Source organism: Haplochromis burtoni, unplaced genomic scaffold, assembly GCF_018398535.1.
Source record: "Haplochromis burtoni strain Fernald_Lab_line unplaced genomic scaffold, NCSU_Asbu1 Contig_85, whole genome shotgun sequence".
In the NCBI taxonomy this organism is placed as follows: domain Eukaryota; kingdom Metazoa; phylum Chordata; class Actinopteri; order Cichliformes; family Cichlidae; genus Haplochromis; species Haplochromis burtoni.
The window spans coordinates 1,472,461-1,488,548 of record NW_024582446.1 but is presented as its reverse complement, the minus strand read 5'-3'; the positions used below and the strand labels follow the sequence as shown (position 1 = coordinate 1,488,548).

The window sequence follows — 16,088 nt, the reverse complement described above, 5'->3', positions numbered from 1 at the left end:
TGATGTAGGATTAGCTCACTTGCTCTAAATCCTAAGATAGCCATGGGAAATGTAATGCAAAACCTGCCCTGTTAGCCATATGTATAAAAATAAATGCCAGTGAAGGACTGGAGTTTGTTGTTATTAAGCATTAGTTGTTGACAGGCGGTTTTCCCAGATAAGGGAAATGGTTCACTGTGTAATTTTTCAGATGTAGCTTGTCTGGCAAGTTTCCCAGAAATAAGTAAAAAAATTGACACTAAACCTCTATAAATATTTTCGTAACATCGTAACATCCCCTTCTGTGACCACTCGGGCAGTTTATATTGAGTTAAAATTGCATGCTAATGTTTTACATTTCCATGCCATGTAACCATTTAGCGAGAAAGTGCATATGAGCATCACAGATCTAACACGTGGAAAATTATCTCTTTGTATCTTCTTTAATATCTGTTTATGAAGATTTGTAGACAATAGAAAATATAGGGCTCTATTTAGTTTATAGGTAATCTCAGACATATCCAAATCTTATAAATACAAGTCCCTGTTATGTACGTATTAGGATTTTTTTTTTTTTTTTTTTGACAAAAAGTAACTGGACTTTTAGCTGTGTAATATCAGTGTCTGATTCCAGTCAGACAATTAGAGCAGCTGTGTTTTTAACTGCTCCCATGTTGCCTTCCTGTGATTGGGATGTGAGTTAGACCGTAGCCAGCACTGATTAACTTTGTCTATCACAGAAGCGGGAGTTTAACTCGGTTCATTCTTCCAAGTTTAGAGAGGAGGTTCCCAAGGTAACTGTATGTGTGGGCGCGCATGTATGAGTGTGTTTGTATGCATGCGTGTGTGTTCTTCTTGAGAGGAAGAGAGAATGGGTGTAAAGAATAGAGCAGCGATGTGAACTCTGCTTTCCACTGTTGGCACGGGAACCCTGGGAGCATTCCTCCCTACACTCGATCCAGGGAAAGGGTTGTCACCATGGAGATGGCATTTGGCAGGCCTGGTCTAAAGTGAGTGTGTGTGTGTGTGTGTGTGTGTGTATAATCAGATGGATGGAGAGGCGATAGTAGCCTGTTCCATGTGTATCGGGTTCAAGTTGAAACTTTATTTGTCCTAGTTGGTTTCATTGCAAGAATTAGAAATAACATTACATAAAATTATGAGACTGGTATGCATAACTGTGCACACTTGCCAATGATAAAATAATTGCTTTAATTCTCCTATGTACTTAAAAGTGTGCATGGATATTTCAGTAATTTAAGCCTTTTTTTAAATGCTGTATAAAGAACTATAAGGTCATTATCACATTATTATTATGATAGTAGTAAATTGTGTCAGAACATTTCCATATTAGAATATCTAAGCAGTCCAGTTAAACAGTAAATGGTTGGCTATAGCTTTACAAGTAAATTTAATTTTGACTTGACAAACATGTCTTTCTCAATGTTTGTTGTCGTGTGTGTGTGTGTGTGTTAAGTCTGCCTGGTGCCTGAAGCAGAAATAAACGTGAAATCGGTGGCTATATTTACACAGATAATTTTACACAGCGGACAGGCAGTTTCATAGAGCAGGTGTGTGTGTGTTTAGGAAGTTGTCATGTTCACACTATTAAGCTGCTCTGAAAGACTTGGTTCCTGTTAAGTGAACACATCAAGGCGCACGTCCACACCCGCACACAACCACATGTGCAATATGCCCTGACAAATTAGAGATATGTATCAATGCACTAGTAAAGACTGCAGGAGCACATGTGTGCGTGTCAAGTGCCAACAGTCGGATGAAGGCGGCAGTTGTTGTTCGACAGCTGACCTGCTGTGCTTCCCATCGTGCATTTATTTGATCAGTGTTGTGAAGGCTGCTGACTCACCTGTTTCTGTGGCTGTGTGGCTGGATTAGATCTGAGGGGTGGGCAGAGAAAAGCTTGCAGACATCACACACACACACACACACACACACACACACACACACACACACACACACACACACACACACACACACACACCTGTTACGTTGCCTTTTGTTCCTGTTAAACTTCCATCAGCCGCCAGAGTTTCTCTTCACTGTTATGCTTCTTTTTCTCCTGTCTGTGTAAGAAAACGTAGGTTCGAACCAAATATATTCAGGAAGGATGCAGGATGCTCAACAACAACAAATCCTTTTTTTACAACTTAGAACATATTCAAAGTGACATGTAAGGGGCTATGAGTAGATTGCTGATGTGCAACATACTTGATAAGATGACCAAATAGTCTTTCCCAATGGATCATCCTGTTGTCAGAGCAGTCTGTCTGATCTAACTGGTCCCACTGTTTGAGTTCAGAACCAGGTGGATACATTCTCTATTATTGCATTCATCTGATATTGAGTCAGTGTCAGAAGGATACATCTGATAATGAGTCGGTATCAGATGTTTTGGTCCAACATGAGGGAAACATTTGTTTGTTTAGCTCCTTAATACTCAATTAAGTTCACCAGCTATTTGTTTAGAATATTGTGGTGTAATGAATACAATTTAGCTGTTCCTTTTTTAATTAAAACAACTAAATTAAAAGATGTTGACATGCTTGGAAAGAGAAACTACACAAGCACATTGTCTTGTCTATGCTCAGTTATCAGATCCATTTCATATAGATTTTCATATTCAAGCTGATTATAAGTACAGCTTGAATATGAAATTCTACGCTATTTAATTATTTAATTTAAGTTGAGTAATTAACTAGTCAAAATTCTGCCTTGACGTTGCATTTCTGTTGGCCTCATGTGTCCCTTCTTGTAGGAACAGTTTGTCCCAGTGAGTGTTTTCATGTCACCTGAGCTCACTAACTTCATACGTAGTGCCATGGACCGTCACTGGAGTTTTACAGTTTGTATAGCTTAGTAAATTGGTTGTTTTTATTCATTTTTTCTGTTATTTTTTTTTAAATCTTTAATAGCAGGCTAATCATCACAGAACATTCAAGATTCCAGGAGGAAAATTGAAGATTTAAGAACAAGGGTTTTAGGACCAAACGGAGCAATTTTGACAGGGCAGGGTTATACTGACTGTCAGTCACAGGAAAAGAGCACACAGCTGCCTGGTGGCATTCCTTTCTGGCTCCCATTACACTCTCACACAAGTACTGTAACTCTTTATACAGAGATTTATGATAACACAAGCTCATTGCTACAGCTGAAGAGGTTGTGCAGAGGAAGTGGAGAGAATGAACTCCCTTTCATTGACCTGACCAGGATGAAAGAAAGTAGAAAAAAAAAAGAAAAAGAAAGGGTCAAAAAGCAGGGTGGGATTTCACATGAGATAATAGGCTGGTGAGACTCTAGTGCACATTTGTTGAGTGATACAATATATTTGCTGTATAATGTTTCCCTCTGAAGCATGGAGGTAATAGGTAGCTAGCATTAGACAATGTGTGCATGTGACAGTATCTGTATCTGTGTGTGGGATCGGTATGCAACCCTGGCTTCAGTATGGATCCCAGCTGTTCCAAAGAATTCAGCAGGGCACACGGGGATCTGAGAGGAGTTACCCTAAAATACAAGGTGACTCATTTATTTTTCTGGAAAGCTACTCACACACATGCATGCACACTGAACCTTTCTGTATGCAGTATGGCTCAAACTGGAGGAAACAATAGTGTCACAAATGGAACAAATACAATAGTAGAAAAACGGGGGAAAAATTGTTCAAGCTATAAAATGAACCATTTGACCAAGATGAAAGTAACACAGTGTATTAAATAAAGTTGTTAGTGGCAGTCATGATGCATCAAGTACAGTATGTGCAGATATCTTGTGTACTGTCCTAGACTTCTAGGTATTTGAGCTGGACAGATTTAAAATGGGTCACCCTGTACATCCTGAGGGATCCCCTCTGTGTTCGGCTTCAGATTGGTGTTGCTTGGCATCGAAAGGGTTTTAGCTCAGCCTTGGTAAATTTAAGGGAAGCCTTTCAGGGAGCATTCGAGGACACACTGCTGACAGTTAATGCTCTATTTATTCTCACTGTTAATTAGCTATTACCATCCGAGGAAATTTGTCTGTACTGTCCATGTATCTATTCAATCGCCATTCAGGAGCAGTAATGTGGTTTGATATTTCACATTTGGATATTGCTACTAACCGTTGGTGTCCATACATTAAAGAGCATAGAAACAGACAGCAGTAAATCTATTACTTCCAAAAATTCAACTGCTACTTCTGCATTATTGATTGCAGAAAACTAGATGCAGAGGTGATTACTTTAATAAAATTTGATAACTGAAATCTTGGTTCCTTGTTTTTACTACTTCTCAAATGTAAGGATTTACTGTTTTGTTTTTTTAATATTAATAATTCATCTATTCTGAGAATCTGTAAGTCGAGTAAAAATGCCGAACGGTTCCTTTTTCATCCTCTCAGTTCTTAAGAGGAGCTGCTGTTTGTTCTTTCTTTCATGTGACAGTAAGCTGATGATTTTGTTTGAGAAACTTAGCGGGATAACCACATCACCTTGTATTATGGAAGATTGTCAGTAGTTGCTTTGGATTTGTGATTTTGTTTTACTGACAAAGGGCTGGATGAATGATTTAAACTCAGAGCAGTCGTGCTGTTAAGAGGGAATGTCGGAGGTGGAAAAAGGATAAACTGCATGTATCATTTCAAATTCTAAAAGACTGCTGGCATCGCTACCAGAACACTGTTAAAGAGGCAAAAAGGGAATATTTTGCAAATATTATTTCTTCCAACTGTCATAACCCACGTGTGTTATTTAGGACCATTGACACTGTTCTTAATACTCTTTTGAATGCCTGTTTGGAAGTTTCTCCTGAGATTTGCAATGATTTTCTGAACTTTTTTATTGAAAAGGTTGTCACCACCAGGGCTCTTATCACAGCTCCTGACTCTGACCCCTCTGTCTCTGTCCCTTGCGCTGCTGTTTTCACTCAGTTTGAGCTTGTGACGCTCTCCACTTTAGAGGATGTGGTTCACCATATTAAGCCCACAGGTTCCCCACGGGATCCTGTCCCTCCACAATTCTTTAAAGAAATTTTTCCTAGTATACAACAGTATGTCCTTGACATTATTAACAGCAGTCTGTCTTCTGGTATGGTTCCTGCAAATTTCAAACATGCAGTAGTCAGCCACTGCTTAAGAAACCTGGCCTTGATCACACAGTTTTAGCGAACTATAGGCCTATTTCCAAGCTGCCTTTAGTCTCCAAGGTTTTAGAGAAAATTGTTTTTAGTCAACTGAAAGATTTTCTAGATGAAAATGGAATCTTTGAGGTTTTTCAATCAGGTTTTAAAACCCTTCACAGCACAGAATCTGCATTATTAAGGGTTTTTAATGACATCCTTCTGGCATGTGATTCTGGTAACCATGTTGTTCTTGTCTTGCTTGACCTAACTGCTGCCTTTGACACCGTAGACCACAATATTCTAATTTCTCGATTACATGATGTAGTGGGTATTGGTGGCACTGCACTTAATTGGTTTAGGTCTTATTTGTCAGATAGAACTTTCTCTGTCAGCCTTCTCGGTTACGAATCGTCTTCTGCTCCTCTGTCATGCGGCGTCCCACAGGGCTCAATTTTAGGGCCACTGCTCTTTTCACTGTATCTATTGCCTCTGGGTTCTATCCTTAGAAGGCATGGGATCTCATTTCATTGTTATGCCGATGACTGCCAAATTTATTTGCCACTAAAACACAAGGATGGCATCTCCATAAAACCTCTCTTGACATGTCTAGATGACATTAAAGCTTGGTTGGCTCTAAACTTTTTAAATTTTAATGAAAAGAAAACAGAAGTGTTGGTGTTTGGACCCAGTGGTCCCTGTGAGTCCTCCTCTGTTGTTTTAGGATCCCTGGAAGTCTATTTTAAATCTGTTGTTACTGACCTTGGTTTTAAGTTGGACAGTGATTTTAAATTGGACAACCAAATCAGAGCAGTGGTGAAGTCCAGTTTTTATCATTTAAGGCGACTGGCAAGAGTAAAATCTTTTCTTTCGAGGCAGCACCTTGAAACAGTGATCCATGCTTTTATTTCTTCCCGCCTGGACTACTGTAACTCACTTTATGTGGGGGTCAGTCAGTCATTGCTCTCACGTCTGCAGCTGGTTCAAAATGCGGCTGCACGACTCCTAACAGGAACTCGAAAAAGAGAGCATATAACCCCCGTGCTAGCCTCTCTGCACTGGCTGCCTGTGTCTTTTAGAGTTAATTTTAAAATTCTTATGTTTGTTTTTAAATGCCTTCACAGTCTTGCCCCGCCTTACCTCTCTGAGCTTCTTCATCCCCACATACCCTGTCGGTCTCTCAGGTCAGCTGACCAGCTGCTCCTGGAGGTACCGAGATCCAGGAGGAAGCTCAGAGGGGACAGGGCCTTCTCTATTGTGGCTCCAAAATTATGGAATAATTTGCCCATGCATGTTAGAGAGGCCCCTTCACTGTCCACTTTTAAATCACGTCTTAAAACCCACTTTTATTCCTTGGCTTTTAACCTCAGTGAGACTTAGTTTCTCTTTTAATTGAAGTAGTTATTTAATTAATGATTTCACTCTTGTTTTATTTGGTTTTTATTTATATCTCATGTAATTTTATTTTACAGTTCCAATGTACAGCACTTTGTGTCAGCTGTGGTTGTTTTAAAGTGCTTTATAAATAAAGTTGATGATGATGATGATATACTCTTTTTATTTAAAAAAAAAAACACACCGACTGGCTCTGAAGCAGGGTGACACTTGTGGATTTTCATTATGTTCAAAAGGGAATGCTGCTTTGAGTCTTTGAGCTAGCCCAGTGGAAATTCTGTCAACAGATATAACGACAGGTGTCTCGCCCGCTGATTCAACACTGCCTCCCAAATTACCGCTATGAAAATATTTCAGCTTGCTTGTCCAACCCACTCACCCTGAAGCACCAACTTAAGCTTCCTGTCTGCAGTAAAATTATTTCAATCACAGTCACTTTGAGTTGTAACTTCCCACTGGCTAACTTTAGTCGGCAGGAGGAGGCAGGAACAGAGGAGGGCTCATATCCTGCAAAGCACTACGCCAAGATATGCGACATGGTTGCACTTCCCCGCCTCCCACCACCCTAATGCTCAGGACAGCCGGTTTGTTATATGTGCGTGCTTTGCCAGGCATGGCTCATGTTTCTCAGTGCAGTTTGTCAGAGCCCAGCTTGGAACAGCAGGCACCAGTGAGGCTACATCAAATACATACATTCAGAGCTGACAGGGGGACACCACAATGTTTCTTCCCCAGAAAGAAGCTACGATTTGGGATTGCATTGGGCCATAAAACAGCCCGGTACCATGTTTTTGCCTCCCGTCCTGCACTGTAGCACAGGACGTCTAAGGATCATCTTTTTACATAGAAACACTGCTGGATTACTGCCCCACAGGACAAAGTGTTGGGAGCATGAGTATAAATGTGAAGTTTGAAGGAGACCGATTTTGAGTGCAAATAATTCCTAAGGGACACTTTGTATGAAATGCCACACGTGCTGGATATTCTTTGTTTTCCTGAAGTGGTTTTCCAGTTTTGGCTCCTGGATATCTGAGCTGTTGGGTAAACCTATCATAGTCAATCCCTTTTCTTATCACTTGCTGGGCAAGCTGGTGAATCTGTAGTCGCCCTGTCGTTAGCCACATCAGTGTCCGTGTCTGGTGGGGTGTTGTGAGCCTCAGCCTCCACCATGATGATCAAGGAGGCATCGTTACGGAGGGACCCTGACCTCAGGGGGGAGCTGGCCTTTCTGGCCAAGGGGTGTGACTTTGTCCTCCCCTCACGGTTCAAGAAAAGAATCAAGTCTTTCCAGCAACAACAGGTCAAGTGTGCATGCAATAATAAAAAAATAATAATTATAAGCGCATAAAGATGTGCAGATGCAAATGTATATCTGTGTACACACACATACATTAGATGCATCTGGTTCTCTAACACACACAGAGTGACATGCCAGGGAAGACAAACTATTCTGAGGCAGATACCAGCTGGGTATTAATAGGCCAGGAGGTGCAGGAATAGAGTGACAGAATGAACGGTGTGAAGGAGAGGACTGCTACAGCTGTCCTGCTCAATACACAGAGTATGAAGGCCCAAGAGAAGAGACCAGGAAGTCCCTATGGGAACACAATGACTTTTGATTTAAGATGCAGTGTTGATTAAGCTCCAGTTTTTGTCTTCATATTTTAATAAGTAGCTCTGGAAAATTGGTTGCGTATCACATTTAGGATGTAGTCTAATATTGGGGTCTTGGGGTAAATTTGACCATGTAAGTTATTTGGTAATACATTTTTTTCTGAGATTTTTCTGAGGACTGACTGTATGGATGTGTCTTCTGCCACCTGGAACTTTTCTTGCCAAAGGTTAAAATAAAAGTGCACTTGTGACCGCTTTTTACTCATCTATGACTAACAGAATGGCAGGAAAAAATAGTCTTTTGTGTGTTGTTTATGAGTCACTTTGAGTTTCCAGTTCAACCTTTTACGTAGATTCTCTATCATACTACAGTGAAGTTGTATCTTATCTACAGCTCTGGGGAAAGTTATCTATGACAGTGATTAAATTCTTCATTCTTATTTGTGCTTTTCATTAAAATGCGTACAAAGTTAAGGAAGCAAGGTACGTTTTACATCTAGACTAAGGCAGGTAGTTTGAATCAGTAAGCCACCAAGACTGCAGTCTTTCAGTCATTGGAGCATTGTCTCAAAAAAAGCTGAAATATGATGTTTAAAGTTAGGACCACAAACAGCTAATTAACACCCATCCATGCTTGTCCTTTCCCACACATGATCTCCCTTCTCTCTTTTCAGATCCAGTCGAAACCAGAAAAGAAACCCGGAACGCCTCCTCCCGCTCCAGTTGCAACCACAGCCACACCAGCCCCCACGCCACGCTCACCCAGCCCTCCTCCAGCTCCGGTGATAGTCACCCCTCCTCCTCCTGCCATTAACATTCCCAGGTTCTACTACCCTCGTGGGCTTCCTGCCCTGGGCCCGGCTGCCAACCACGATGCAGAAATTGCTGCCATTGAGACAGTCTTCACCGAGTTTGAGGAGGAGAAGGCTGATATTTATGAAATGGGCAAGGTCGCGAAGGTAAAATCACACCTTTCCCCCAACCTGTTTTTCACAATAGAACAAACTTTATTAAGACAAAGGCAAGCATCTAGATTTAATTCCAGTAAGGCAGTTGAAATGCCAATGTCCATATTGAGACTTGAGACTTCTTTACATTTCCCAGAAGGCTTTTGTTTTTCCTGAGAAATCACTGCATGTAGTGGCCTTGTTAAAACAGGCATGTAGTGGCCTTGTTAAAACAGTGCTCTTTCTAAGCAATGCAACTCTAGGAAACAAACATGTTGTTCAGAGTAAGGTCATACAGGCAGTTGTTGTGTTTCCATTCAGGCATGTGGGTGTCCACTTTACTGGAAAGCACCCATGTTCTACGCAGCAGGTGGTGAGAGGACAGGCTTTGTGTCTGTTCACTCGTTCATTGCAACTTGGAGGAAGTAAGACATGCGCATGTTCTTTAAAGCCTTACAAAAAGAATAAAACAGATGCAACTGGGCTTTGATATCATACGTCTCTCCTCTCCTTTCTTGCAGGTTGTTGCACAGTTGCCATGACGATGCCTCAAAGTTTGTTTACTTGCTGGCTAAACCTGGCTGTAACTACTTGGAGCAGGAAGACTTTATTCCTCTACTGCAGGTAAATATCGTACCAATATAAATGAAATAAGCAACTCTGTTATTTCTGTGCTACACTATATTGTTATGACAACTCTATATACTAATTTTTTCCTGTTTGCCTTATTAGGACATTGTAGATACACATCCTGGGCTCACGTTTCTGAAGGATGCACCTGAATTCCATTCACGCTACATAACAACGGTAAATGGCAAAAACCAATGAGATCAGCTGTGTTTTTAAAAAAATATATTTATTTGTAAGATTGTGTTTTAGCAAATCTCACAAGCTCCGTTAACTGAAAAGGAATAGCAGTTCTAGACTAAGCACCACAGTAATGAGGGAGCTCTTTATGGCCACATGTATCAATGACCTTGTTTGTTCAATAAATGTCCAAAGCTCATGACCAAAGGCAAGTAATGGAAACTAGGTTAACTGGCTTCAAGATGAGAAAACTTCAAAAGTACAAGCACATTACCAGTGAATAACAGAAACATTTAAAACGTGACTGTAACAGTGAACAGCAATTAACTCTCTCAAGATCTTTTCTGTTTAATGACACTTTAATATTCTGTCCTAGGGGTGCCATTATAGTTCACCTGATTGAGTTATAATGACCCTTATACTGAAGGCTAAAGTCCTTCCTGCAGCAGTCTGAATTCACAACTGTGCCAGACTCTGCTGTGAATACTATTCTTCCCACCTTACTATCTAGCCTCCTCTTTCATGCCAAATAAAAGCTAAAACATGCCCCAAATAAAATGATATTTTTCCATAACTACCATTTGGTCTAAAAATGATCCAATTATCCAAAAGAAATCGCTTGATGAGGTTATAAAATACAAAAAAACCCCAACAAATCATATATTCTTCCTTCACCTGCTCCTTTTCCTTATTCTTATGCCTCTGAGCAGCCCATATAGGGGTTGCCACAGTGGACATTTGCCTCCAACTCACACTAGCCTTAGCATCTTCCTCCATTATGTCAACCCTCTGCATGACCTTGATCTTTTCTGTGGTTTTTGTCTCCATCTTCAACATCCTTTGACTAATATATCCACTCACCCTCCTCTGTACATGTCCCGACCATATCAGCCTTGTCTGTCTAACTTTGTCTCTTAACCACTCAATCTGATTAGCATTATAGTCTTATCCATTCTGGTGACTCTCAGCCAAAATCTTAGGTATTTGAGCCCTGGTATTTGAACTCATCTGTCTTCACTATCTCTGCTCCTTGCAGGTTCACTGTTCCACCTGCCTCCCTCTTCTGTCTTGCTTCTACTGGCTTTCATTTCTCTTATCTCTAGAACATACCTCCACCTCTTCACACTCTCTTCCACCTGCTTCCTACTCTCACTATAGAGCAGTATCCATAATCTCCTCTTAAGTTGTCAGCAAAACAGCTTCTCTGTGCCTCAGCTGTGGAATATTAACAGTAGAGCATGTGAGTCTTTGAATGTAGACGGGGACAGCTGTGCAAGCTGAGGGTTTGCTTTTTAAAAGTACTGAGATTTCACTGCACCGATGCGTCAGCCTACGGTGACTTCACGGAAACACTGATGCATTCCCTACCATCCCTTTCCATAGAGACACCCCCTGCATTCCCATTTTATGACACTTCCTATTCAGTTTAGACCAGCTGACGTGCTACTGTATGAGACGCTAGTAACCCATGGAGGTCCATGTACCAGAAAATGGATGATAATCCAGTGTTGTGGGTCTTCCTCTTGGCAAATGGGGAATATTTTTAATATATCTGGATGACGGGGCTTGTACAGACCTCGTGAAAATGTCATCAGTTTTATTTTTAGTTTGACAGTTTCAGTTTTAGACCTTGCCTTGATTTTAACTTTTTAGAATCACCAATACAAAAACCACCAGATGTCAAATACATAAATTAAATTGGACAAATTAAGTTTCTATGATTAATTGAAGACAGCAAAGGCGATTGTAATTACTAAATAGGTTTATTAATAATTCTGTTAAAAGCCTTATCAAGAATTAATAATTCTCTACTCCACTGTTAAGGATATATTAATCATTTTTTGGTTAAAAGTTAATGTAAAAATTTCAGAAATTATGAAAGATGTCTCTCATAATTTAATAAACTCACCTCCTTTAGAAATATAGTGAGGTCTTGTTATTTGGAAGATATTGAATTATAGGATTAATCATGAAAAGTTTTCACATTAATCATGAGGCTTTACTTTCGTTTTATTAGCGCATTTTATGAAAACTATTATATAATAGAATTGTCTTTGTCGCTATTCTACTATAATGTCATCACAGGTGATCCAGCGGATATACTATGTAGTGAACCGGTCATGGAAAGGTCGTATCACAATGATGGAGCTACGCCGGAGTAATTTCCTTCAAACTCTGGCCCTGCTGGAAGAAGAGGACGACATCAACCAGATCACTGACTACTTCTCCTACGAACACTTTTACGTCATCTACTGCAAGTTTTGGGAGCTGGACACTGATCATGATCTGTACATTGACCCCAAAGATCTGGGGAGATACAACAACCACGGTAAGAAAACAAATCTCAGTTAAGGATTTACTTCCCCCAGCTGAAAGAGCTCCATAGCAGTTCAATTGGGGTTTTTCTAATCCTTTATATGAGCACTGAGCCAAAAATCTAATTGTCTGAATCAGTACTTAAGTGTTTGATTTTAATGTGCTTTCACTGATTTACAAATAGTGTCATCTTGTTTCTGTGTATTTACTTCGTCTTTTTATTCTCCCATTTTAACAGCATCCTCAAACAGAATCATTGAGAGATTATTTTCAGGGGCTGTTACTCGGTGAGTAAAACCCACACGTGAACAAGCATACGTAGCCAATTACTTTACTGTAATAACTGTAGAGCATCTAAATGGTTCTGCCTCTTTTCTTTCCAGGGGTAACGCTGTGCAGAGAGAAGGCAGGATGAGCTACGCTGAGTTTGTCTGGTTTCTGATATCTGAGGAAGACAAAAAAAATCCCACCAGGTATTTCAAAAGTTGTTCCGATATGTGTGTGATTGTTTAGATTAGTACACTGCAGGTATGCAACAAGTAATCTGAGTCTGTGCGTAACACATTTGTTACCTGTCTTTCCAGTATAGAGTACTGGTTCCGCTGCATGGACGTGGATGGTGATGGTGTCCTTTCCATGTTTGAGTTGGAGTATTTTTATGAAGAACAGTGTGAGAGGATGGAAAGAATGGGCATCGAGCCTCTACCCTTTCAGGATTTGCTCTGCCAGATGCTCGACCTGGTCAAACCTGAGAACCCAGGTTAGTGCTCAAACTTTCTTGTCCTTAGTCTTTTTTTTTTTTCTTATTTCACAATTACGTTTTAATCAGTAGACGGCCAAACACAACCCATTGTGCTTTTGAGACATTACACCTGCATGTGTGTTTGTTTTATTTCCTTTAGGTAAGATAACTCTGAGTGACTTGAAACGCTGCCGGATGGCTCACATATTCTTTGACACTTTCTTCAACCTGGAGAAGTACCTGGACCATGAACAGAGAGACCCATTTGCTGTGCAAAAGGTGCAAATCTTCAAAATGTATTTATAATATTCAACTATAACTGTGGATCTTCTTGATATTGTGATGATCCACTCGAAGGCATGCATGTTAGGTTATTAGCGATTCGAAATTGTGACTCCCCACAGTGTATAATCTGGCTGGATTTTTTTCTAGTGCCATATAGCTTCTTCGCTTCTTCTTCTTATTATTATTTTTTTTAGTTTTATGTATTTTATCTAAAGCTATAAAACACCAATATGTATTGTGTTTGTGGCGCTCCAGGACATTGATAGTGAAGGTCCAGAACCATCTGACTGGGATAAATATGCCTCAGAGGAGTATGAGATACTAGTGGCAGAGGAGACTGCAAATGAACAGCTGCACGAGGGGTAAGGCGTAGACACGTTCACACTCATTCACGTTATTAACTAAAAGTTTATCATTTTTATTAAGAATAAAGGTGTATATCGGTTCTCTCTGTTGTGTTCCCAGGTCATTTGATGATGACTATGAATCTGAGGAGCTTCAAGTTCCTGGAGAAATTGGGAAAATGGAAAAACTGGTCATATCAGACCTGTCTGCATAAAACTTGGAATTCTTGGGCTTCTCTTTCTGGTAAACAGAAAGCAGCAAGGTGATGGAGAGCCACTCTGGATATATGCATCCATACATGGATCGAAAGACAGACAGAGAAAGGAATTCTGGCTCCTGTCTCATGATTTCTCTGTGGAGTTATTGTATTGTATGTGTGTGTGAGTATGGCCATAAACCAGTATTGTTCTGGTGTCTGGTGCAATAATGCATCTGTATTCACACAAAAAAGAATGTCCCTGCCTCCAGCTTTTTGCTCCACAGAAGCCAAAGACAGAAGTTTGGTAAGCTCAAGAAGGACTCAAAGAAAAACACTTAACTGTAAAATAATGTAATTATTGTGAATTCTCTACTGACAATCCTGCCAAAGGACAATCTTTTTAAGAATTTTGCTAAGCTCAAGTTAGACTGACGGGAAGCCTGCCATGCACACAAGTAGGCATCTAGTGGGAGAAACTGGCAGGTAGAAAAAATAATGACAATGAATAGACACTGCCATTGAAGAGCAACAGTCCACTGCTTAAAAGTATGACACACACTGCCTTGAGAAACCTGCTGTGTGAGCATCTTGTCACCATGTTTCTCGTAAAGGAAGCTGTTAGTCCCTTTAATTAGAGGTCATAGAACAGCTTGAGCGGTTATATCAGCACCTCCACTTAGTGGCCAGTATGTGGTACTGCATGCCATCCGTGGCCTGCACAGTGCTTGATGGCTGGCTGTCATTTCTGTGAAGGAGTTTAGTTGCCTGAACTGTTCTTTATTGTTGCAGCACTATCAGCGCTCCACCTCTGGACGCTCTCCGGAGTCATGGACAGTTATTTTCAAGCTCTACAATTTCAATGTATTAATTCTCAATCAGATAATGGTGAAAGATATGGGATATGCACATCAAGTGATGCACAATGCCAGTCATATCAAACTCTCCGGTAGAGTTGCCCAAACATTTCCACCAGTAACATTTGTAATGAAACAATAGATGTGCCTACGATTTGTAAGTTGTTCCTGCCAGTCTCATGCAACATCTCACTGTATGTTTTCCCACATCCTTCTTTTCTTTTCTTTTCTTTTCTTTTCTTTTCTTTTCTTTTCTTTTCTTTTCTTTGTTAAACCTTTATTTTTTTATGGAATTTTCAATTTGACAAGCAGAAGTGTAGAACAAAAACATTGGGCTTGAGTAAGCTCAGCGCACATCCAAGACAGACGCACCGATACAGTACATTACACAGAAAGCTGAGCTTTATTGTTTTAAGTTAAAAAGAGAGAACTGGGAAAAGTCATTCTGTCTTTTCATCATCAGAGTTATCTTCTCCGTTTATTCTCTCACATCCTTTTTTGAATTTGTGCACTGCCTTCTAATTCATGTGAACTGTTACTGTCGTTTAGTCTCTGCAAAAGTATCCCCTTTTTACATACCTGTTTACATCTCATCACTATTGATCATTTGTTTATCAGCGTTTCTGAAGTCCACTCTACCTGTAACACACAAAAACACACCACTAAAGATGCCTTTTAATAAATAGGTTGCCTAAAGCAAATTTTAAACTCACATATGTAGTGGTATCATGCCGGCAAACCATTACGTAGATACGTTTGAGATTTCAAACAGCACTTCACTACAGTGTTTGTGGCTTTTAGAAAAAATGATTCTCTGAACACGTGTCCCTGTTATTCAAACAACAGAAGACATGCTGAAGAGTTTCCAGTAGAACTCTCTGTAGTGTACATTGTCCTGACACTACAGTTTGTGCTTTATAGAGACTAAGATGCATAGATGTGTCACTGCTCAATTGCTGTATAGATTCTGTACTGATATGAAGCCTTTTTTTTTTTTTTCAGGCACATTTTTCTTAAAATCTCTTAAAACCAGTTGTTATAGTACAACCCAATCAATGTTTATGGTTAGATGCCACTATGTGAGTTTGGTCTGTGAACCCTTTAACTCCTTTATTTACTGTAATAGCTAGGAGTGTGTTTGCACTGATAGAAGAGTGTGCTTTAGGAGCCTGTGTTGTGTAGCTCTGTTTAAAGCCGTTTTGTTGCCATGGGGATTGTGCTCCAGGATCGGTGGATGTGTGTGCCCTTGTATAACTCTGTAATTAGTAGTAGTCCTCAGTGGCTTTAAATTCACCGATATATACATCCTTTTCTGGCATTTGCTGTACAGACTCACCATAGTATAGTTGCAGTTGAAGGGTAAAAAAGACAGCTTGCGGATGCTGCAAGGTTTTAAGGACCTTGATCACCCCACTTCTGCTTTATATTTGTTGTAAATCTCTCTAGCTTTGTAATAAGCAATATTATAATATTATTAACAGTAATAATGAGCCA

The 16,088-nt window shown here is 40.1% G+C and overlaps 1 protein-coding gene across 4 annotated transcripts in view; it reads left to right on the top strand.

Annotated features, from left to right (window-relative positions):
- ppp2r3a (protein phosphatase 2, regulatory subunit B'', alpha) overlaps positions 1-15,593 on the top strand; it is a 60,689-nt gene extending 45,096 nt beyond the window's left edge. For 3 of the 4 annotated variants that reach the window (XM_005926048.3, XM_042222388.1, XM_042222387.1), the window contains 11 exons: positions 8,774-9,058; positions 9,368-9,471; positions 9,568-9,670; positions 9,779-9,853; positions 11,939-12,182; positions 12,408-12,456; positions 12,553-12,642; positions 12,754-12,929; positions 13,072-13,190; positions 13,452-13,558; positions 13,662-15,593. In XM_005926048.3, coding sequence (XP_005926110.1) covers positions 8,774-9,058; positions 9,368-9,471; positions 9,568-9,670; positions 9,779-9,853; positions 11,939-12,182; positions 12,408-12,456; positions 12,553-12,642; positions 12,754-12,929; positions 13,072-13,190; positions 13,452-13,558; positions 13,662-13,755 — 1,446 coding nt within the window. In that variant the 3' untranslated portion in view covers positions 13,756-15,593. Of the gene's footprint in view, positions 1-6,618; positions 7,786-8,773; positions 9,059-9,367; positions 9,472-9,567; positions 9,671-9,778; positions 9,854-11,938; positions 12,183-12,407; positions 12,457-12,552; positions 12,643-12,753; positions 12,930-13,071; positions 13,191-13,451; positions 13,559-13,661 lie in introns of those variants that run through there. The other variant, XM_005926051.3, reaches the window with a different exon arrangement.
- The last annotated feature ends 495 nt before the right edge of the window (positions 15,594-16,088 follow it).